We start from the raw sequence: 25,310 nt of genomic DNA, 5'->3' as shown, positions 1-25,310 counted from the left end.
CACACTGAAGAACATTAAAACGCATAGCAGCGACTGGATTTCCTAAGAAGGCTGAAGGAATTTGACATGCCGAGAGCATCCTTACCAGCTTAATCACAGTGTGGTATGGAAACTGCACTGCCCAGGACAGGAAGGCACTCCAGCATGTGATAAAAAATACTGCACAGTACATCTGAGAAGCAGCCTTTTCCTCTTTCCAAGACATGCACTTCACAAACAGTTTCTCTACCAGTTTCTCTAAGTTTACTGTAATTCTGTGTGTTAGGACGACCCAGTAAAATATGCTTTTCATTGTACAGAATAACTGCCTGTTATCTGTGCATATGACAACAAAAATATCTTGAATTCCTTGGACAGTCTTGCATATTTCTGCTGAAAACCATAACTTCTGAAAACTGTACAGCTCTTTTAATTTCTCGTATGTTCATGTTATCCTCCGAAGCAAACTATTGGTAATAAACCATATTCTGACTCAATGATTATTTTTAATTGTGTTCAGAAGACGATAGCTGTGTGGACGTTCTGATATCTATTGCTCCATAATTATATACCACATAGGTCATAGGCTCACAGTAAATCACTGGAGGATTACTGTATCTACCGTTTAAGACGATGACCTTTATTGTGAAATCCAGTGGCAAGCCATCACCGGAAGTGTTTGTTGCTACTCCTTACACTCATGCTGCCTCTACAACCGACCGCGCGCTGTGTTGGCTAGCAAGCGAGGAAGAGGCGAGACAGAAATGGCGGTGACGGCAAGGCGAGCAGCATGAAGTGCTGATGCATTACATGGATCAAAGCCTACGACTGCCAGGACACCGTTGGGAAAATGACAATGACGTCGAAGTAGGACACCTCGTGTAACGGTCATTACAAACCTGCAACACCTTCCCGGGAGAGTTTTCATCTTGTCAGCGGAGGAGAGAAAATCTCACCGGGAGCATGGCTTCTTACAGCAACCAGGTAGTTAAGCTAGCTGGCTAACGTTAGCCCGCTAAACAACTCCTGCTGCACGCCGTGCAGCGTTATTTATAGACTCGCGAACGCCCCTCAGTTGAACAACCGTCTGACCTAAATTAGTGTTGTACTGCAGCAGCGATTTAGTCAGATGCCAGTTGTAATTGGAAAAAAATCTGTCTTGTCGTGCGTGTCATTGAAAATGCAGGAGCCGAAAAGTGCTTGCTAATGCCCCCCTAAGCCTCATTGAAACACCACCAGCATGGCAACGGTGGCTAACAGGCCTCGGTCCCTCCATTCAAATGAGACAGCGCCGCCGTCTGCAGCCGTTTTTAAGGATATGACAGCCACGTTTCGCTAAATGACGCGGACACGTGCTTACTCTAATGTTGGTGACTCTTTAGTGTGGTATCGCATGAGTGACAAGTGTTGCTTTTCCAGGGGAAAAGCGACACAGAATAACTGCTGCGTGTATGCATGGCCCACCTGCTCAGTGCTGCGACAGGCCTTCACCGAGCGCACATTTTCACAATTGGTCGTTTTGCTTGAGGCAGTTAGAGAGCAAAATCACGTTTTTTCTTTGACCGTTCTGCGCATTTCTGAACAACTGTAACCCAGAAGACCAATGTCTTGCTGATACCGTGGCGCGTTTAGCAAGCTAACAGCTTTGCACAGATGGTGTGGTTACACTCTGCAGTCAGTCCGCTAGCGAGTTAGCTACATTCAAATGCGACAGTGTGGGCCCTCGCTGATAGCGAAGATTCATTTGATATGTAAACAATAAAAAGATTGAATGAAGCTCATTCACTGCGTAACTAACGGGCTGTTACATTGCGAGTCTCCGTATACTTTGGATTGCTAATAACTAGGCAAGTTTTGGTGACATTTCTGAGTAAGTGAACGTTAGCTATCACAGGGGAAGGCCCGTTTTGTAGTAGAGCTAAGCATGCAGACACGCCAGGTCTGAAGTTTCTAATAATGTACAATTAAACTTTAACTTGAGACGACATTTACACAATGAGATTAAAACCTAGACAAGTGATGCACGTTTCACTGGCTTTAAACGTTGACTGGCAAGAACCAGAACACAACTAACGAGCATAGAAAGATACACTTTCCCATGCTTTCACGCGTCTTCCTGCTCCTAACCGTGAAGTGTTTCTATTGGCTCACCAATCAGCAAAGCGAAAGCTTAAGGAGTAAACTTGTTTCAGCTTCTTTCAAGCACAGCTGCCAGCTCTTCCATGTTTCTTCCAGTGAAGTGAATCATCCTACATGTACCCATTGATATTGAGTCACGATGGTGAATGTATTATCATATGTAAAAACAAAATAAAGGCACAGAATGAATATCGTGCTATTATAATAAAGTAATTAGACTTGATTAAGTGTCAACCGTCAAGACTTCGCTTCAACAGTTGACATTTTCTTTGGGCAACCAGATTTGGACTTCTGTCAACTATTTTGTTTGGTCTCGTTGCCCTATTTGGAAACCATTTTCCAGTTTTATAAATACAATCTGTTGACCTCACCTCTGTGTAAAAAATTCTACGAAACAATTGCTGTCACATTCATTTCCTCTGAGAAACTAAAACCGACAAAAGTGAAAAATAAAAAATCCACTGCATTTGAATGAATATCAAGAAAAAACAAATTCAAGTGAAAGAAAAGTTGCTAAACGGATGGTGCAGCTGAATAATCACAGGCAGTTCAAGACACACCAGTAGGAAAAAGGGCATCGCTCTCATGAGTGTCAAAACAGGTAATTTTGGAAATACTTCTAAAAATTGGTTTGCATCTGGGGAAAAAAAACAGTAGTTGGCAACATTTTGCTTATGGTACTTGTATATTATATATTTTGTTTAATTTATAAAGCTTATCCACTAAGAGTTTACACTGAATTAATTAGTTTAGTGTTTTCTTTTCAGGCAATAGGTTGTAACACAAAATCAGTGTGATTAGTTTTAATAAGGTCTTGCAGAGTTGCAGTAATTTGTTTAGTCAACATATTTCCTGATGTTGAAGGCCATTGCAGGATTTAAAGAATACGATAAATATCAAAGCTATCCTTTAATACCGGAACGCTAATATTGCATTTAATTTTTTTTTGCTTTGGTTGTTTAGTTGTGACTGAGGTTTCAAAGGGGCGTAAAGTTTCCGGTAAATTTCCGGAAACTTTTCATGGGAATTTTGAGGGGAAAAAATGTGCCTACTTTTTTTTTTTTTTTTTTTTTGCAAAAGCAACAGGGAACTTAAATGTAGTTGAGAACAAGACTATGCACGTTTAGCTCAGCTGGACCCTGAATGCAGCTGGTTGGGAACATCGTCTGCCAGAAACATAAACGTAAACATAAAACATTCTGTTGTTTTTCAACGTCTTTGTCATCAGTGTTGCGTCTGAATGTTTTAGCCCGATGCCTGGCAAGTGTGAGAGCATTGAGTTGCCTGGAGGCCAAGAGCGGTATTGCAGACAGATAGAGATTTCAATTAGAGCTCGCAACATGTTGAAAAAAGTAACTGAACGAGTTCATTTTTTGGAGCTGTAAACTTAGTTCAAATTTTTTAATTATAAACTATGAACTGAAATAGTTCATGTAAGTCCTGGAAGACAGCATTTAGACCTGAAAGGATTTGGGGAAAAACACTAAAGAAAGACATTTATGTTGGGGGGGATCAAACGGAATACATCTTTTAATATTCAACTTTTATGTTTTTGTTGTTCGATTAAAGAATAAAGTTCTACTCACAAAATGTCAAAGGTCAAAAATGTAATTTTTAAAAGTTGTATTATCAATGTTTGCATGCATGTCTGCTTATAACAAGGTAAATACAGTTAAATTACACCAAAATTTCCAGTTTATTCCCGTTAATTCCCATGAAAAGTTTCCAACTTTGAATATTTCCGGAATTTTGCAACCCTAGTTGTGAAAATGAATTATGAAACATTTGTTTGTAATTTGTGAACAACCGTAAATGGTTTGGTTGTTAAGCCTTCCTAAAGTTGTCTTCACCAATAAAGGAGAAACTTACTGAAATGTCCTCTAACATTTAGACTTATTTGTTTATCTCTGGCATCTAGATGCTGTGGCAACCTGTTGTAGCTTATGTCTCAGAAATGGGTTGTCTTCCAAAAATAGTTTAAAATGCATAAAGGACCAATACATTGCATTCATGTAACATTTCTTTACAGCAACTGTAGTGAATTTATCTCAACCCAATGTTCCGCCAAAGCGTAACTCTGTGAGTGGGATAGTAGTCCTCACCAGTTTCTTTGGGGAAAACTACATGCTATTTACAAATAAATCAGACTACCATACAAGTTGCCAAACGTGTTTAGCTTCAGCAGATTTTGCACAGAATGGAAAGGATTAAATAATAAATCTAGTGACTAATTTAAAAGCAATATTCTTGTCATGCTACTTTTAGTCCGCATTGATCGATCTCAACAACTATGGATTGTATTGTCATTAAGTTATATCCATATCCTCATAGTATGAAACCTACTGGTCACATTTCCAACTTACTGGTCACATTTCCAACTTTCCCAACACACATTATCAACAAGATTCTTTTTAAATCCCTAATTCCCAGGAGCTTCAGCTGTAAATAGTAAATTAAGTGTATTTATATAGCACCATTCTACCTTTCTGAACAAAGTGCTTCACAATTTGACTTTCATTCGCCCATTCATACACCAATTATGGCTGTACTTTGAGATTAGCATGTACCAATAGATCACACTAACATGCTTAATGTTAACATTTTTTTTTCCACCAGTAGCACGCTAAAATGATAAATGCTAGCATGTTGTATATACAAAATCTTGCAGTACACAAAATAAGGTACACAACTATTGTTTAGAGATTAGTCTACTGATTAATTTATCAATGACTTGATCGGTCTACATAATATAAAAACATCTACAGTCCAAGGTCTGTTTTTAAAATGTATTGTTTTGTCTGATCAACTGTCCAAAACTCAAAAGTATTCAGTTGAGTAAAAAAATGGTTTACTCAGTCAGTTTAACTTGTATGATATAGTGCTAATAGTTCTCAGGATAATTAACAGCAAGGGGTGGCGGGTGGAAATTGTCATTCCAATATCATCACTCAAACATAGCTGGTATCGAATTTTCAAAATAACTTAATCAATACAGATGATTTAAATAGTGGCTTTATGCCTTATTGCTGCAATACATCAACACATGATGGTGTGACCACACTGTTGAACTGCTGAGCAGTTGCTTTTGTCTGATAGCACGTGTCATCAGATTAAATGACGAGGATTCCTTTCTTCCACTGTCACACTCGTCTCTATTTCATGCTTTGCAATCATGTCACCCTATTACTACATCACACTAATATGCAGCCGCAGGCCTGCTCGATAGATTCATTGAAAACTAGTCTGACCTTATTTGTAGTGGCTCTGCAGCATTTTCAAGCTAAGCCAAGTTGTCCATTAATAACTCTCCTTTTGATTCAAGAGAACAATTATGGTAGTGCTGGTTGTATCCCCCTGTTGTCACGGGGTATTATGGCGGGGTTATACTAATAACGAAGTGGTGTTATTACTGATTAATCGGTTTAATTTGATGGTATTAAAAATAATAATAAACGGGTGTCCTGTGACGGGTGTGATTGGGACGCAGATAAGAAGTTAAGTGCTTTTTGCATTAGGTGTTATGTAGGAGATTGATGAATTGGAATAATTGTCAAGATTTATGGTTTCATATTTAGCAATTTAACTTTTTAGTGTTCTTTGAGATAGTTTTGGTGGATTCTGTTTGACTGACTGATTTTGAGTGACTCGGCTCTCTAAATATTTGGTTAATATTTCGTTAATTTAAGTCTCTGGTCACCTGCTGTGCGTCGCTCTTAGGAAACTTGTCAGATATAGTATCACTAAAATTCATCAAGTGGTAGAAAAGCTTATTATCAATCGAGTGTGCGTGTGTGTCTAAACTGTTGAAATCATACAGATGGCTAATTTGTTGTAATCCTCAGTCCAAACGATCAGCAGGGGAAGCTTAGTATGGTACGTGTGGCACGCCTGCAGAAAGAAGCAAAGGGACATTCTTTCTGTTGTGATTGTATTAGCCATCCTGAGGCCGTTGGATTATGGCTGGCTGTTTGTCGCTTATAGTGCCATTTCAGCAATGTGGGCCCTCGCATTGAGCCTCGTTGGCTAACAGTTACATATGCTTGAGCTGCACTTTCTTTTCTATGTGCCTTTCACATCCCACTGTTGATTGCACTGAGAGGATTAACAACATGGCGAGTGAGTTCATTTAACCATTTCGTTGTTGCTTTCTGTTTTGAACATTTGGACACTTAGGATGCCACTGTGCAGTGTTTCCCCTGAAGGCGTAATGCCCAGGAAACATTGAACAAGGAAAGTACGGTGACTTTGCAGAGCTGCTGATATTTTACACACTTCTATCATAACTAATTACATTGACTGCATCAGAGCAGCCGGTAAATTGTGCTTTTGCACCACGGCTATTCGGATATAAAAATGTAATTAGGACAGTCTTATGTTATTTTTTAATGGGAGGTGTGTAAGCTTTCTGCACAAATTGATCATGATGTCTTTGTATTTTTTTAAATGAAATGACCAATTACAGGAAAAGATTTAAATTACTGACAATCTAATTTGCAGTTGGGTTTTGAGAGTTTCTGTTGGCATTCATTTTCCAGTTCCAGCTGGCTGATGCTTGGTAACTTTATCCATTAGCCTACTGTGGATGTTAAAAGAACACCAGCGTTTCTTTACAGGCGAGAGTCCCGCCCCTTTAGTTCAGACAACGTTGGGATGTGCTGGAAGCAATATTAAACTTTTACCATCATCATCTTAAACTTTTTTTTGCCGAGGCTTTTTTTCTGAATGGCCTGCGTGCATTCTGAATGTAACCTCTTCTTATTAGCTATTAGCTCTGTTATTTAGCCAAGTAAGACTGTGTTGCACACCGGTTAACAAAGTTCCTATGATAACCTTACGTGCATATAGGTCACCCCTCTCTTCTTACCAATCCATTGTTTTTTCTATGATACATACATGTAGTTAAAAGTGCTCCTAGAACTCAATGATTAAGCTTAAGTTAAACTTTAAAAGTAATTTTAAGATTTCTGTACTGCTGTGTATCTAGGTGGAAGTTAATTGTAGCCAGAAAGCATGTTAGCCTTACATAAATGTAATGTGGTTTACACAATATAGGACTAATAATAGTTAAGTAACATTTTGTGTAAATAAACAAATATCTGTTTGACAAATGCAGCAGTGTTCAAACAATCAGTCACCAATACTGTTAACTTAAGTGATTAATTGACAATTAAGTGACAGTTCAATGCTCCATATTTCCAGCTGACAAAATGACTAGTTAACAGGGACTTTTGTCTTTCTGGATTCATTTAGCCTAGTTTTTAAAGTCAAGGTTGAGGCATTGTTTATTTTATAATTACAAGAATAAGTACAAGAATTTACAAGCATACATACATTCTTTTGACAGCTCAAAAACCTACTTCACTAAATGCAAATTTTTGCTTTTTGTGTACATGTTTTATGCATAACAGTGCATGACTCGGCACTTCATGTTGTGCTTTACCTTTGCGCAAGCTAGCATTGCATTATTGACTGGGTGATGACTGACTAGTAACCGCCGTGTAGCCACATATCAAGTGAAGATGACCTTTGAATCCGTTCCAGTTAGTAAGTGAAAGACCTTGTCCTTCACCATGTATGCTATTTGACTTTCCCGCGTTCCTTTATATTGATGCATGCGCTCAAGTTTTTAACTTGTTGTATTGACTTTTCAGACAATTCAAGATCACAGCAGTAAAGATATATTTTTTTTAAAAGTGGATTTTCCTTTCTTTTAAACTAATGGTTATATTGATTCCTTCCCACAGTACATCTTCGGGGAATTCAGCCCTGATGAGATCAATCAGTTTTTTGTGACTCCACGATGTTATGTTGAGGTAAGGCGCTGGATTAGATTTGGTTTTACTTAATAAATACACATTCCGTGGGTGTCTTTAACCTTTTATAAGAATATGTAGTAGCCTGTAATGGTTAGTGGGATCCCCTTTGATAGAAAGCAACAAGGTTCATGGAAACTATAATTAATAATTTGACATACTAATCCTAACTATAGAACTGAGATTCTAGATAAGCCAAAACATATAATTTTAAAAGTACCACCATTATTTGTTTTGTAATACTGCATGTGATTTTTAGATATTTTTTAGGCTTATTTTTTGTTAACTTTTCTAATTATTTTTTTTGCCTCCACACAGCTTCCTCCGTTCAATGACAAAGTCCCGTGCGTGAGTCAGTCTTCTGGTATGTAAATTTCATATACACTTGATTGCTAGATCATTATTTATTTTTTCTTTTGAAAGTTTTTTTTAGCATCAAATGACTATTCTAATGCTCTTAGTTGACAGCACTGTTTTTCAAAGCAGGTCTAAAAATGTTTAAAATAAGATAAAAGCTTAAGCTGAAAAGACCTGACTAGTCTGGCAGGGAGATGCTTTTAATACATATTTCACCATATACTTTGACTATATTTATGAAACATCATATATTGATTAGAATGGATTACATATCCCATTAGATCTTTTATCATTTTAAGAGTCAGCCATTTTCATTCATTAAATTTCGAGCCCCCAATTGAAAATGTAAGAGCAGCCACCTGTCTTTGATACCCGTTTGCACATGACATTTGCCTTACCTTGATTTGTATTGATTATTTAGGAACATACTGCACTCCTGCTGTACCTTATATTATGGAGTCAATGGGACTGCAGGTTTGCGGTGAGTTGAGGAGTCTGACACCCCGTGGCTTGACTAGCTGTTGTACGTTTGCTGTAAAACTCAAAATCCAGGTTTCAAAAACTGGTGGCTTTCTAAACTTTGCGCCTGTATTCTTTCTCTTGCCTGTTGGTATAATCTGTAGAGCTTTGCATGCTCAAGATACTATTAAGTATCTTATCTTCTCTTGCATATTATGCATTTTCACCACTGCAGAGCTCCAAGTTGAATTATTATTGGTTTGAACGTTCATGAGTTAACAATCACAATTGATTTACTAAGGTTGATGGTTTATGTGATCTTTAACATGTGTGTACATATTGATCCTTGCATTATTCAGTTTTTTTTAATTGCTGAAAGCATTTTACAGTCTTGACGTGTGATTTCAGTAACACTAACAGAAGATCGTCTAATCCCAGTAGAGGAAGTAGCTGCTGTTTTCAAACCCTGTTAACTAGTGGTGCAACGGATCATAAAACTCGCAGTTCGAAAAGGAAATGAGAAAAAAGGAACACATTTAATTTATAGAGATCTTTGATTTAAAAAATAAAATAATTCCTGACGATACTAATTGCATGATTATTGCTAATGTTTGTTGTTTGATTATAGCAGCTGCCCTACAGGGCTGCAGACTATTTTATCAGTTCATAAACTTATTTCAACACTCTTAAGTCATTAAACCATCAAATTCTAAATGTACTTTTATATTTAGTTAGTCATCTATAGTGTTATCGATTCTTCAAAAACACACAATTCAAAGAAAAAAATCTTTTCATTGGTTGTTTTTATTATGTATCGTAAAATGCTATGAGCTTAGAATGCATCTCTAATGTTTAAAATGTGAAAACGTAACTTTACTTTTTAAAAAAATTATTCAAGTTTCTCATCAGTGTCTCAGAGCAGAGCCTGAACGCATCATAATTTAACTAAATGGAACCATTGTTGGCCGTTAGCGCCGCTGCCACGGTTGATTTAAACACAGATTGGTTTACAACGTAAGATTATCAGAGACTAGCAACTGGAAAAGCATGAACGCCGATATAACTTTATTGAATATAACAATATTCAGTCAAACTTTTTATTTCACACTGATGGTTCCCGTTAAACTGTAATTAATCCGCCGTTCTCGCGCATGTCGAACCATGAGGGGTGATCCGTACGAAACCACAATGGTCCGTTACACCACTACCGTTAACCCCTGCAAACCATCAGGGTTTACAGTTTGGGTCACAGCTGTGACATTACGAAAGCCATTTGGATGATTTTTCTGATTTGCACTAACAAATGTTTCCTGTGTGTTCACCTTTTTCCACTTTGCGCCTCTGCATAATAATTAACTATTTAAGCTGCCATGCAACACATTTTAACTTAACAAATAAGTTTTGTGATGATGATCTATATTTGTTTGTTTACATTGTCATCATACATTTCTTTGACGTTTGACACATAAAAAACAATATGGTAAAAAGTGCTATATTTAAGAAATTAAGCATATTGATATACATTTTTTGTGATGTAACTTAGTCGGGTTAATTGTCATTTCATCATAAAATATGTAATTGTCACTATCATGTTTGTATACCGTTAATACTATAATAATCCTCCAGAACTAGAAATGGCCATCTACTTTAAAAAAGATAAATTAGAATTTTGTTAATTGCTGCAAAATTTCATGGGAATTAATAATCTATAACAGAATATTGTATACACTTTAATTCATGTTTGAAGGTGGGTATTGCCATGTATAAATGCAAGATTAGCCAGTTAAATTCTAGTATTTTATACATTGTCCCACTTTAATCTATATTAATTACTTAATTTAATCTCTATAAACCTACCCTTTGTAGAGTTAAGTGGTATAATTTTGCCGTTATTGGGCAATATTCCATAATAACGGCTCGGCCTATTGTATTCCAAGTAATCTTTGAGAAAACTACACACCTGCTCCTTCACGTGGTAGTTTTCATATATTAAACTTGATATACTTTAACAGTATGGAGTTTACTGATCAGCGTATGATTTAATATAATATGACACAAAATATGCAAATATCCTTTACAAATGGGTTATAAAAATCACATTTTATGAATGTTATTCTTGTGTACTTTTTGTTAAACTATGAATGCTAATATATTTCCCCTCTTTTTTAAATGTACCTGTTTAACCACCCCGCTTCTGGACATGTTAGCAATGTTCCTGAGATCCACATAAGCCCAGAAGGAATGTGGTGTGTTTGAGAATAGACAACAATAGTTGTTGCAGCTGAAAATAGGCCCAGCAGGATTTGTTTATTTTTTATTGGTACGTCCGATCCTGTCGGAAAGCTCCCACGACCCCTTTTGGGTGATGGTGTAGTTATTTATAGATCAAGATTTATAACACTCTTTAGCAGATTAAAATACAACAGTGTGTTTTATATTTAGGCTGTAATTGATGACACTTTATGTTTCTAATTGACTTAAATGTTATCTGCAGCAGAAGACTATCAGCGCATTGAGTTTGGTGTTGACGAGGTGATGGATTCCAAGCCTGTCGGGTTGAACGATCCATTATTCAAGGTGTCAAGCACCCTCAACCCCCAGGCTCCAGAGTTCATCCTGGGCTGCCAGTCAGTCCAGAAGGCCCAACAGACTGCTCCTCCTGAAGATGATGTTCCTGAGGAAGCCCACTTCGACTCGCTGGATGGCCCTGACTCGGAGGCCTCAGCCCTGGACAATCAGGCCTGCCAGGACAGCCAAGACATGGATGGACTCCCTGGCAGCCTGGGACAGCGAGAAAGGAAAAAAAAGAAAAAGCGACCGCCAGGATATTACAACTACCTGGAACCGTCAACTGGCAACTACAGCAGCAGTGCAGCAGATGGGTCGCCAATGACTGCACTAGTGAACGGACATGCAACCGGTGGCCCACACCACAGTGCTGAAGATGTGGACGGTAAGGCATTGTCGGGGGCAGAACTTTCCGCCCCCGGACCTGTCTCCACGACAGCATCAGCTGCTGTTAAAGCAGCAAAGTTTGTCCCTACATCCACTGCCAATCAGAGGACTTGTGATAGCCCTGATGACTCTTCTTTGGACTTTAAAAGTGGAGCTGCCTCTTTATCAGATGGAAACAATGCAACTTCCTCCTCTTCATCCTCCTCTCAAAGCAGAGGGATGACAGAGGGACCAAGGACTGCAGATCAGCAGCCAGATATTTTGGCTCCACAGAGCCCCGAACTTTCAGATACTCCGCACAGCCCCCGCTCCAAATCCCCTCTTCCTCCTTCAGCTGCTGTGGCCAAGCCCTCTGTCGCCACATCCATTACTACTACTGAACTGGAGGCAAGGGAGTTAGCAGACAGTGGGGTGGCCAATGGGTTAGCAGAGCCTGATACTGCTGTCAATGCAGATGAACACAAAGAAGACTGTGAGAATGAGGTGCAGGCTCAGTCGGTCTCCCCAGACTCTGCTGCCCAGTCGATAGTGACAGAGCAGGCCCTTTTGCCCATTATTCCAACTGCACCTGCCGCCAACCCCCCCAAATCTTGGGCTAGTCTCTTCCACAACTCCAAGCCTCTGCCTGGGGGCCCTCAGGCCTTTGTTGAGGTAAAGAATGTTGTGGAAGTTGTGTCTCCATCCCTCGCTACGCCAGAGCAACCTGAGAAAGTTGGGGAATTCAAAGACGGCCCTGTCCACGTTTCAGAGGATCCTATGGCCCCTAAACTTGCAGGTATTATATGAAGATGTATTGTATTTCTTTAAAAAAAAAAAAAATAGACCCACGTACTGGTTTGATGTTTGGGTGCATTGCTGCTAAATTCTCTCCCCCTCCACTTGTTGAGACAATTGTACTGTTCCTTCACCTTGTGTTACAATGTGAGTTTATGGTTTTAAACATGTTATGTTTTAGGAGAGTGGACATGGTAAGTAATCACACTTATGCTGCTGATTGTCTTATATCTATATTTTAATGGTATGTTGCTCAATAACTCCTTAAAACAGGGATGTGTATGTAATATGTTGCTTGTGTTAAACAAGTTCAGGAAGTGAACACTAGATGGTAGCACTACATCGAGAATAGCTGTCATATATTAGGTCATAAGTCACATTTGTGTAACCAACACTATTACGATGCCCTGTAAAACTCAAAGCTTATGAACATAGGAATATTCTCCGCACAACTATAGAGCAGGAGGATTTTTTTTTAGAAGCATCTTTCTTTAGATACAACACCTTTTGTCTCCTTTAATGTTTTATTCAAAGGGGGGGGGATACACAGTATGTTTTCAAAGTAAATTTCAAGTTCTAGTAAAGTGATTGTTGAAGAATTTACATTTAGCTGCAATTTAAATATAATTTGGCCTTTCAGATGTTCAAGTCGAACTGAGTGAGACATCATACTCTGCTTCTATATTTTAGGAAGATATTAGCCTGACACAAACAACACATGCTGTTAAAAGAGAGTGAGTCTGCAGCTTTAACATTAAAGTGAAAACACAATTTAATTGATAATTAATAGTGGTTTAGCTTCATGTGGAGAAAGATCAGTTGAAGTGAACATACAAACAAGCACAGTTTAGTGTGATATTTCTTTCAGATGAAAGTTCATTTATTTAGGAACTTTAGAAATGGAAACAATATAATAAGTATTTTGCTGTGCTACTTAATTCTGACGTGTTTTATTTTTCTTCAATGCTCTGTGCAATATCTGAGATTTGCCTGTTTAGATTAACCCGGTTATACTGCATGCATTTACACATTTGTAGTTTTGTGTACAGTTCTTTCAGACGGACACAAATTAGATTTTCATAGCCTTCTATCTAAATTCCCCTTTCAGCACACTGTCTTTCTTCTGAGGTGGCCAGACCTTATGGCGTGTAATTTGATATACAACGTATTGTTTTCACTTTTAACGATTCCCTTTTAAGATCTACACTTTATTTCTGCATGCTTATGAACCAGAAAACAGTATAGCTGCTTTTTTTCTGCAGAATATGATTTTCTAATCTTGACGGCCATTGGTGTCAATTCCTTTTTTTTTTTTTTTATAAAGACTGCTGGAATTGAATATATTCAACTGAAACACTGGGTGACATTGACCATTTACACTCAACTTTTTTTTTTTCTGTGGGAGAGTGGTTCAACATAGTGAGGCTAAAGGAAACTGGTTCCTACTGTTTTGAATGTGCTGAATGACCTTTTAAGCACTTTTTATTTGAATGTGTTCATTTCATAAAGTTAAGTCTGCTCCAGTGTCGAGCATGAGGCTCGACACATGTTCTAAAACAAATGATTGGGATGGATGCACAAGTTTGAACACACTTATGATCATTGTCATAAATGTATATGTCGTTAGATGCATTATTTATGTATCAGTTCCGTTAAACTATGTCCACGTTTTCATGGGAGCTGTGTAACTGAATGACAGTCTCCCTTCCTAGGCGTGGTACAGCATGTTCTTGCTCTCATTCAGACTCTTGTACTGTTGTGTCAAGAGGCAAGAATAGAAGAAGAGACATTTATGTGAAAATGTTATGCACTACTTGTTTTCTCCGGAATGGTCAGCAATAATAACCATCATATTACTGTTTTCAGGGCTACCTGTTTAAGAACATTGTGTCTGTTTGAATCCCCAGAACTTATTGAGAATGTGAAGTTGATACATAAACCAGTGTCTTTGCAGCCGAGAGGACTGATCAACAAAGGAAACTGGTGCTATATCAACGCTGTATCCTTTCACTCTGCTTTCTGCTGCACTTGCAACTTTTATTTTTTTTAACCCCTCAACACTGATTACACATGTATACGTTTAGCTGGTGGTAACCTTCTGGTGGCAATCTTGTGTGCACCATTGTGAAATTAGGCGTCTTTGGGGGACACTTGCAGAGCAGTGCGTTTCAGCTGTTAAACTACAAAACGTCTATAGTTTCGTCAAATTAGAATTTAGTCAGCCAGTGGTATCAAAATAAAGATATTACAGCAGCCGTTTGTAATTTTTCAAACACACTGTTTTCTACCTTGACTCTGAACACTCAGACCCTACAGGCCCTGATAGCGTGCCCACCCATGTATCACCTGTTGAAGTCCATTCCTCTGCATAATGAAACACAGAGACAGTGTACCTCCACACCCATGATAGACAACTTGTAAGTAGCCTTTCTGCAAGCTGATATCAAATTGCTAAAATTAATTTTGCTCAGAATCCTCACTATTGTTTCCGTGTCTGACAGTGTTCGGCTGGTGAACGAGTTCAACAACATGCCTGTGCCATCAAAAGCCAAACAGCAAGGTAAGACTTTTTAAAGCACTTTCAGAGACATTTGGTATCATTTTCTGTCTGCATCACTCGTGTATGATTTTGTAATTGTGTCCACAGCTGTTGGTGATAAGACCACGAAAGACATTAGGCCTGGTGTTCCCTTTGAACCAAACTACATTTACAGACTCCTCACTCTCATCAAGTCAAGTCTTTCTGAGAAGGTAAACTGAGCTGCCTCTGGATCAAAGGCATATTTACTGCACTGTAATGCGTCATGGTGTCTTTTTTTTTAATGATCAGTCTTTGAATGAGCTTCCTCTGGAACATGCCGTGCTTGAAGGATATGTCCTTATTTTGTCTTTTTTAAAAAAAATATGTTTTCAGTCCAGAATTTGACAAGTTTCCTAAATGAAGGCAGTTCATGCGTTAAACATGCTGAGTCAATAATGATTCAGTTTTAATGAATGAAATTACATAAATACACTTAATGAGATGCTTATCTTTTGATATTTAATGAGGCTTACACTCATCCTGCCTCTTGTAAAACATGCTTATTTGTCTGTTTACTTCAATGAATGTTGATGTTTGCACATTCATGCTTGCACACCAGTGTTTTATTTTGACCGTAAGCATTCTTGGAGAGCGTTTTAATTCCTTCTGTTTTACTGGCGCTCTACTCGTACATGAGGATACAGAGGAGTATCTCGGCTTCTTAAGAAGTTGCATATGTTATTTTTTAGATTGGTTGTGCCAAACTATGTCCACGTTACCATGGGAGATGTGTTAATAAATCACAGTCTCCCTTCCTAGGCGTGGTACAGTAACTTCTCGCTTTTATTCAGACCGCCTCTTGTGCTGTTATCACAAGAGGGAAGAATAGAAGTAGAAACATGTGTGAAAATGAGAAATTTACTTCTCGCATTTATGAAGTTATTTTCTATAATATGAATTACTATACACAGTTTAAAATTTGACTTCATCAACATTTATATTGGCTTTTTAATATTTCCCGATTATGCAGTTCCTGAGGCTTACACTCATCCTGTCTCTCTTGTAAAACATGCTTATTTGTCTGTTTACCTCAGTGTTTACACGTTCATACTTGCGCACCTTTGTTTTATTTGATTGTAAGCATTCTTAGTCGTGTTTTAGTTGCTGCTGATTTCCTGCCGCTCCACTCGTAGGGTCGACAAGAAGATGCGGAGGAGTATCTTGGCTTCACTCTCAACGGACTGCATGAGGAGATGCTGGCTTTGAGAAAACTAATCTCACCTCCGGAAAAGAGTAAGCATCTTTTACCACTTTCGGATCACGCAAAAAAGATTATTAAAGATTTTATTTAATTGAATTCAATTTTGTACATCATTCTTCTTGTTTTAGTTAAAATATAAATATCATTACTTTATGCATGAATCAAAATATAACAAAGCAGATCAAACATTTAAGTTTTGCGAGCTACTAAAATAAAAATATCACGACCAGCTTGGTACTATGACTGCCAATGTGATATTCATTAAAATGATATAGATACTGGTGTAACCTGACCAATCCAACATTAAATTTGCACACCACCACATTTAAAATTCAACTTTAAGGTTTAAATTAAGCTTATATTTTCCCACGAGTCATATCAGTGAAAGTTTTATTGGATTTCCCGCAACTTGTGAACTGATAATTCATGGGAATTGTTTCTTCAACTTACTAAAAGGTTGTTTGACAAATTTTGCTTGTTTGACCTCTAAAGTGTAATTTTGTTTTTTATTTTTTCAACCAGAGGCTCCCACGCCCAACGGGCCAGAGTCTCAGTCAGGTGTGGTGGAAGATGTTGCAGATAAAGAGGAAGAAGGTAGTGAGGATGAGTGGGAGCAAGTTGGCCCCAGAAATAAGACTTCCATCACTCGCCAAGCTGACTTTGTCCGCACACCCATCACTGACATATTTGGTGGGCACATCAGGTACGTTTGCAAATCACCGTGAAGATGTTTCAGAAAGACATTTTCATGTGAAATGTAATTACTGAGCCCTGTGTAAATAAATGCATTCTGATGGCTGAGGAATTAGAGTATTAGAGTGAAGGGATGACGAAATCTTAAGACTCGTATGTCTATGGCCCAATCCCAATCTCCACCCTTACGGACTCACGGACTTTGAGGCGCGCTCCCGCGAAGTCCTTGAGGGTTTAGGGGTGTCCCAGTGTCAAATTGTGGAGTGCCTGAGGGCTCTGTGGCGGACATTTTGAGCCCTTTATGACCCTTTCCGTAAGTCAACATTAGATGCTGACTTTGCCTCAGGGAATTACCACTTGGGCATTTAGCCCGATAAACGGGTGGATTTATCAAAAACAACCTTTGAAACTGTCGTATTTGACAGAAAAGCATGACTCCATTGCGAAAATAACAAATTCATGAGAACCACAAGACCTAAATGTTTATGATGTTTAGAAATGAGTGTAATAGCGGTTCAGAAAGTGCCCACGTTTGCTGCATGGGAGAAAATTGCGGTCAGATTTACGTGGAGCTTAATGGAGGAGAGAGGTGGACGTCCTCTCACAATCAAGGGGATTAAAACAAATGTGTGAATCTGTGGATTCAATCGACACAAGTTTATGAAAAAAGACAAGATTTTCTACGTTTATATGTATAAATTATGCCTGAAGAGTAAAAATGGTAGAGTGAATGACAAAATGCAAATATTTTTCCGCAAGAGTTTGAAGCTCCTCCGTGCTCTCGTGATGACATCAGCACTCTAAACTTCGCCATACACACCCCCTATTGTAAACTCTGAAATGATACGGAAATTTTCCTAAACTCGAACAATAATTACATGAAAACGGTGCTAGCTAATAAAAAAAATGTACAAATTGGGCAAATAAACTCCAGACTTTTAACTTTTTAATCTTTAAATAATTTCTCTACATTAAAGTATGGTGAGTCCCTATGGGCACAAAGATGAGTGGAAGATGTGTAAGAGACACATTTTTTGTTTACGATAATATTCATGTGTTTTATCTCAAGACAAGATTAAATTTATGACTGTGCCAATGTGGCAACAATTTTGATCTGAAGCGGACAAAAGAGGTGAGCCAAACATAGACGAGGCAACGTGTAGACAGTCTTTCTATGTTCCACCTGTGAGTGGCTGCTGAGTCTGGTGAGACACCGAGTGGTAAGACTCCATGTACCAGTCCTGTCCTCTGATTTAATATCCAAACAGTTTGAACATTTTTACACTGACACAACCCTAAACTGTTTCACACACACATAGAGCACAGGCATAATACATAGCTAATGATTGATGGAGCTGCATACATTTTCAAAGGAGAAGTGGTTCCATTAATATCTTGGGTTGTTTCAGTGTTACGTGAGCTCAGTAATCCACCTGCCAGTGATCGGCTTTTATTTATTATTTTCAACTCAGTGCTTCGTAAATACACTGGGAAAGAACAAACTAATTTCTTAATTTGTATTGTCTTAAGTCTGTTGTGTCAAACTATGTCCACATTATCATGGGAGCTGTGTTAATAAATCAGTCTCTCTTTCTTGGTGTGGTACAGCAAGTTCTCGCTTTTATTCAGACCGCTTCGTGCGCTGTTGTCACAAGAGGCAAGAATAGAAGTAGAAACATTTGTTTTGTGGAAATTAGAATATTTCCTGTTGCAGTATTGATTAAAACGGTACATGTTAAGAAGTAAAGGGTGACCAAAGCCAGAGCAACTAATTGGCAAAGTCCATCACAATCTTAATGACTGAAAAGTGAAATACATATATGGGTTTTCATCATTTGTTCATATTTTCTTGGAAATGTCCAAAAAGCTTCATTGTGTTACTGTTTCTGGCTTCTGTTCCTAGTTAATACACAAACCTCAGGAATTTATCGTCCTCTTCATCTGTTCACCCTTTGCTTGTTACGCAGCTACTGACAAAAGGGTTTTTGACCCGTTCACGGTTGCATCACTAATCGTTGTGCTACCAGCCAGCTTTTGTCTCGGCTGCACCACACAGTCCTTCAGAATAACAGCCACTGTGGTCAGAAGTCTCGACAGCGAGACATGGGGCACACATTCAGAAACAAAGGTCTTAACTTTCAGACAAACTGGAAAGAACCCGTGCGTGTGTAGCCCGCCTAAATATGTTCTATGAGGTTCTGGTCTGGCATAGTCCTGGTCTACACTGGTTGTGCGGTGCCTTAAAGGATTATTTTCTCAGAAATGATTTCAACCAGGGAAACATGAAATACAGGAGTGTATGTTTACAGAGTGTGGTGTGTACTGAGCTTGGTCATTACAACCCTTGTATTTGGTTTCTGAATCACCGCTACAGTTTAAAAAAGTATGTTGTATAAGATTTAGAGTTTTATTTTTATTTTTCCTTTTTGAACCTTCAGGGTCAAATGTTGCAAATGGATATGCTTAAAGTAATGTATATAGATTCGTCATTTGAGGAGCTACCGATGCAATTATATTAATTTGTTAAAAGTGTTTATTCAAAAATGAAGGCTTGTAAAATTCAACATTTGTATCACACTTGTTCGCACTGAGCAATGCAAGTTATGGAAATAAGTGATTATTTTGGTATTTAATTCATTATTTTCTGTCCTTGAATATTCTAACCTGGTGTTTTATTTTCTCTTTCGTCAGATCGGTGGTGTATCAACAAAACTCTAAGGAGTCGGCCACTCTGCAGCCTTTCTTCACCCTTCAGCTGGACATCCAGTCAGAGAAGATCCGCACGGTCCAGGAGGCTTTAGAAACCTTGGTGGCACGAGAGACAGTCCAGGGCTACACCTCTAAAACCAAGCAGGAGGTATGACTAAAGATGTTTGTTAATTAGTATTGGATGCTATTAAAATGTAAGCAATACAATGCTATTTGTATACTAGTATTTTATATTATGTGTATTTCTGAGTTAGATTTTGGTGTGCAGAAATGTTTATATTGTTATACAACAGATTTTTTATTTACTGCCATACAAATCTTTCTGTTCTTGGCATGTGCACATATGTTATAACGTATAGATGAATAGTATTGTTGTACACATGGTAAAAAGCTTAATCAGAAATCAGAAACGTTTTATTGCTACGTAAGATAGTACAAACAAGGAATTTGTCCCGGCAGAAGGTGCATCATAACACAACAACGACAGCAGCAACAACAAAGAACATTTAACTATACAAGTAAATTGAAATTATGAATTTATTTCACAAATGTTAAATTATTTCCTTGAATCAGACTATACTACACATTCCATCTATTGAAGGAAACATTGTTCACTGAGTGAACATTAGTCACAGAGCTTCTGCTCTACAGCGGTATGATGGGCATCTTTGGTTTTTTGTTTTGCTTTTATAGTAGATAAACCTGTTTTGTCTACAGCCCAGCTTTTGTCTATTGTACTTTTAAAAGCCCCAAAATAAAATGATTCATGAGTCAATACTTTTAAGGGCCCAGCAATCTGTTGTGGTTCCAACAAAATGTTTCCACTTGTTCTGTACTTGTACTGTTTTGTTCTCCTAAATCTACACTTAGAAATGCACACGAGTGACTTTTTTAATAACCTCTGACTTTCTGTCTTTGTTTTTAAGATCGAGATCAGTCGCAGAGTGACTCTGGAAGAGCTGCCCCCTGTACTGGTGCTCCATCTCAAGAGATTTGTTTTTGAAAAGACAGGAGGCTGCCAGAAATTGACCAAGAACATTGATTATCCTGTTGACCTGGAAATCAGCAAAGGTATGTTCCCATACTCCTCTGAGCACACCATTTACCTTGACCTCTGGACTCTTGGTGCACACATTACACCGTTAAACACAAAGTTCATGAACAGTGTGGAGTGTTTTACATAGAAGTTGATGGTCCAATTTACCTGCTGACCAAAGACATAGAACCTGTTGGATCGCTATACTGTTTTGTCGTGTACATATTTTTGTAGTTGTCACCTAATCATGAAGCCCATTGCATGTACAATTTGAACTTCCAGTCATAAGAACATTGTGGGAGTGACCAATGAAAAGTTGTAAAAGACTATAATGGCTTTACGTTCTTCGAAGAATCCTATTCAGAATTAATCTAAAGTGATTTTTTTTTTTACAAAACGGTATTTTAAAAGAAATTGTTTTATTCTTTTAGCCCCATTATATAATTATGTTGTACATCGCACTTGCCTAGCACCAGAACATAGTGCAACAACATCTGTATCGCATAACTTAACCCTCTCAAATCGACCGCCGCGAAAACATAGTAAATAGTTAGTTTTTGCTTTAGTACATATTTTGACTAAATTATATAGTACATATTAAGTTTGAAAACAAACTGTTGTAATATTATTATTTTCATTTAAATACACCCAATGAAGCTCGGTCTGTAGTATGAAGTCATTCCTCAGTCCCATTGTATCTTAGTCCCTCTCTCATTTTGTTGAAAGTAGTGACAGACCACATTACTTCTCAAAAAACAATGTAACATTTGTTTTGTATCTACCGTTTTATTAATGTATTTCACTGCTTTTGTGAACCTAAGACCTTTAGTAAACCAATTTCAAGCACCAAAACCATTCGGCCACCTGAGTAAAGTTACGTTTTCACAAGAGATATATGAAGAATTTCAAAAATTGAGATTCCATTTTCCAGCTTTAGGGTCATATTTTCTCTTTACACTGCCTAATTATATAGAGAGCTGAGATTGTTGTGCAATTTTAGATGTAACTCAAGGGTATTTATCACATATGCAAGTGCCTTTTTTAAAAGGTGAATTTAAGAAATTATGTAAAATTGAGAAAATTACCTTTCGGGTCCAGAAGGGTAAGGAAGGCTTTCCAGATCTAATAAGTGGATTTCCCTCTTCTTTTTCCCCAGATCTTTTGTCTTCTGGAGTGCGGAGCAAAGTTGTGAAAGGCCAAAGAACTTACAGGCTCTTTGCAGGTGTGTTTGAGTTCTGTTGTTCATGTACTTTCAGTCACATTGTTACATTTACTCTAAGGGATGTTGTAATTTTTTTTAAACATCACTGGGAATTGTAAGCCCAACATGGTGTCCCAAAACAACGACACTGCCAAGGAGACTTAAAGGTCTCCTTTTAAATATTAATGTTCTTGTATAGCAAGTCTAAGTGCTATGTAAACGGTGTGTGAAAAGTAAAGTGTTTTTTTATTTTACATTAAATAATGTAAACATGTTCGAGTACATGCCAAAATCCCCTATAAAGTATGAACCTAAAAATGATCAGCCCCTTTCATTAAAGAATGGCCTTTTGACTTTAACCTGAATACATCTGTTCAACAGCCCCTTTATTTGACATCAGGACATACTTTGGGATCATAATCAATGATTCAATGTTTTGGGAAATGTCTTTGTTCTGTCCAACAAATGGTTCATCCATTTAGGGGAGTTATAATCCATCTGGAGTAAAATCCATTTATAATATATTCATTAATTGAATTAGTTCCCTCCTTTTTTAGTCTGATGATTGTCATGAAGTTTTAAAAACCTCCCTGATCTCAAAGTAAAAGCATGACAAACAAGTAAATGAGTGAAATCCCAGTTGGCACTTAAGTATGAAGAGGTTCATGGAAAGATTAAAATGTGTAGTGAGTGATAGTATACATTACTTAAGCTACATCCAGGGTAAACCTTCAAGATAAACCGCTCATAGTATAAAACTGCAGAGCCCAGCTTTGATTCACTGAATGAGTAATGATGCTTGAATAAAATGTTCCACATTTCTCATGTGTTTTTATATTACATTTTTTCCCCTTGTCTCTTAACCAGTTGTCTATCACCATGGAAACAGTGCGACAGGCGGTCATTACACCACGGATGTCTTCCACATTGGTCTTAACGGCTGGCTGCGCATTGACGACCAGACAGTGAAGGTCATCAACCAGTACCAGGTGATGAAGCAGACTGCAGAGCGCACTGCCTACCTGCTGTACTACCGCCGCGTCGACATGCTGTAGACGCACAGCTCACACACATCCCAACATACACGCAAGAAAACCCAAATATATTCACAAACGCACACGAAACATACATGCTCTAAATGCACTCGTTGACGGGACAGAACATCGACACATGACAAACACACGCACACACACACACACACACACACACACACACAACTAACGAACAGGAACACTGCCCAACTTGTTCTCTTGCAAGATTTTCCTCTTCCCTCCTGTCCCCGCTTTCCGGAGAACCAGCTTTTCCAACACCTTTTTCCCTTGTCAATTTTTTTCTTTTTGGAGGAAGAGAAACAAGCTGCATTCACAAAGATTTCCCTGTGACTGCGCTCTCTTCTCTGTGCACCACTGCTTTTTTTGTTTTTTGTCCGTTTTTGTTTTGTTTTAAAGCAGCGAGGAAAGGACTGTTTAATAGACATAGGTGGGTTGGGTATACAGGCTTGGACCTGAGACGCATCTCTGACTGAGCTCACGGCTCTACTCAGATGGCAAACAGTGGACTCACACGCAGGAAGGACTATCTACCACAGGCTGCAAGTGGACCGCCGGGTTATTTCTATTGTTGGAATTACCTTTTTTTAAGGATATGACCTAGAAATATCAGTGTTTTGCCTTTTTAGTGGAGGACTGTTGGCCTAATGAATTCACAGCAGTTTAAAAGCCTATTTGAATTTGCCCTTGTGCATTGAAAAGGCCCAGCACCAGCATTATCACAAGTCTGTCCTCCCAAGGCCAGAGCTTCTTCTTCGCCACCGACACAAACTCCTCCTCATCCATTTCCTCACTTTTACGATGCTTTTAAATCTAGGTACAACTTGAGCCATCAACAGGAAAAAAAGATAAGTGGTACATTGAGAAATGAACAGCTTCCTTGTTTGAGAGATCCGTGTTATGGTATGTGGGTTTAGATTTAGAAAGACTAAATATTATTGCGCTTTAGAATTTAATAACAAATAAGCTTCTGTGCACAGAGTATAAACTGATTGATTACAATATGACAGGCAAATTAATATTTTGCAAATATTTAGATTAAAATGTTTAAAAATAAAAAAATCTAACTGACGGAAAACTTGTTTAGGTTCACAAGGACCACGCTAGTTTTTAGACTCGGTTATTGCACTGTAGAGTTGACAACCAATCAAGACAGTTCATTGCAAAACCTGCCCTTGTTTACTTTGTACATTTCCTTCTATCAATTCTTTTTTGTCTTTTCTTGTCTAAAGGTTCCACCTGTGTATAGGTGGCTTATCACTGTAGTTTGAGCCACACCCCACCCCTCTTACCCCCAATCTCAGCAGAAAGCGGGGGCTGCCTTAGGTTCAATGTGGTGTTTTTCCACTCAGTGTACGAGTCTACCCCTCATCAGGCACCAACAGCAAGTCTAATGTCTGTGAAGAGTTAGGGGAATGTACCTGACATCTCTGTATTTACTCTTTTGTGGCCCAGCCTTTCCTCCTTGAGGGAATGTGAGTGTTGAGGGGAAGTGTGACTACATCTGTGCTAAGCTCTGAATAAAACCCCCAGACATGTGCACAAAGAGTTTGCTTTTGTTGAAGATTTTGATTTTTTTGGGGGGGGGAGGGGATCATTCATTGATTGTGATGATTTTTGTTTGAGTTACTAAACTGTTGTTTTTTTCTTTTTGTCATGCATCATTTATTGGATATCCCCATGCTCTTGCTCCTTTAAGAAAAATATGCTTGCATTTGAATTGGTGTTTGAAAAGAAATTACACAGGCTAAAACACAACAATTAATAAAATTGAACTAGTTCTTTGCTTGATATTTATTTCCTTTTTTGTCATTTTCTCTTTCCACAATTTTATGTATTTTTTCTGTTCAAGACCCATTTCATTCCAACCACCAGTGTCAGTATCTCAGTATGAACACTTTTCAAAAATATTATCAGCGCAAGTATTTCTAAAGGATTTAGGCCGGTGTACTTATCTGTAGAAGTCCTAATTTCTTTCTCAGTTTATAAAACTAGGCACACCAGTAAGAAGGTGCATGTCCCACATTTCTCGGCCTCAGATTGACGCGATGTGCAAAATATAAATCCTCTCCTTTTAAAATTAAGTTAATACTTGCCCTTTTTATTAGAGTTTTTTTTTTTTACAGTACTTGGTTGTAAGAACAAAGACTTAGGTTCAGTCTTTCAATATGAAATTATGTTTATGGCTGACATTTTCCAAATTTACTTAATTTAGCATAAAAGTTTTCTAGACTCTTATGTAATAGACAGTAACATTATGTAATGCATAGGCTCAATTTACTTTTTCTTGTTGGGTTTAAAGTCAGAAACCTTCCCCAAGTGAACCAAAGGACAGCATTAATATAGGCCCTAGTGCCTTTCCTT

General features: G+C 38.0%; 1 protein-coding gene across 4 annotated transcripts; it reads left to right on the top strand.

Moving 5' to 3' along the window:
* The first annotated feature begins 706 nt into the window (after positions 1 to 706).
* usp10 (ubiquitin specific peptidase 10) lies at positions 707 to 24,743 on the top strand. 4 transcript variants are annotated; one of them, XM_068571724.1, is made up of 15 exons: positions 707 to 963; positions 7,863 to 7,931; positions 8,250 to 8,295; positions 8,710 to 8,769; positions 11,245 to 12,477; positions 14,384 to 14,475; positions 14,784 to 14,893; positions 14,978 to 15,036; positions 15,124 to 15,227; positions 16,191 to 16,290; positions 16,781 to 16,961; positions 19,643 to 19,808; positions 20,587 to 20,731; positions 21,853 to 21,918; positions 22,765 to 24,743. In XM_068571724.1, exons 1-15 carry the CDS (start codon positions 943 to 945, stop codon positions 22,950 to 22,952), a joined length of 2,640 nt encoding a protein of 879 aa, XP_068427825.1. In that variant the 5' UTR covers positions 707 to 942; the 3' UTR covers positions 22,953 to 24,743. The 4 variants fall into 4 exon arrangements, with proteins under 4 accessions (XP_068427825.1, XP_068427756.1, XP_068427979.1 ...); XM_068571655.1 differs by having other exon boundaries at positions 11,242 to 12,477; XM_068571878.1 differs by lacking the exon at positions 8,710 to 8,769.
* Positions 24,744 to 25,310: the final 567 nt, after the last annotated feature.

The sequence above is a fragment of the Clinocottus analis genome, unplaced genomic scaffold (genome assembly GCF_023055335.1).
Source record: "Clinocottus analis isolate CAN_PGR_092001 unplaced genomic scaffold, fCliAna1.0.p SCAF_1, whole genome shotgun sequence".
Classification (NCBI taxonomy): Eukaryota; Metazoa; Chordata; class Actinopteri; order Perciformes; family Cottidae; genus Clinocottus; species Clinocottus analis.
This window is presented reverse-complemented; position numbering and strand designations above follow the sequence as displayed.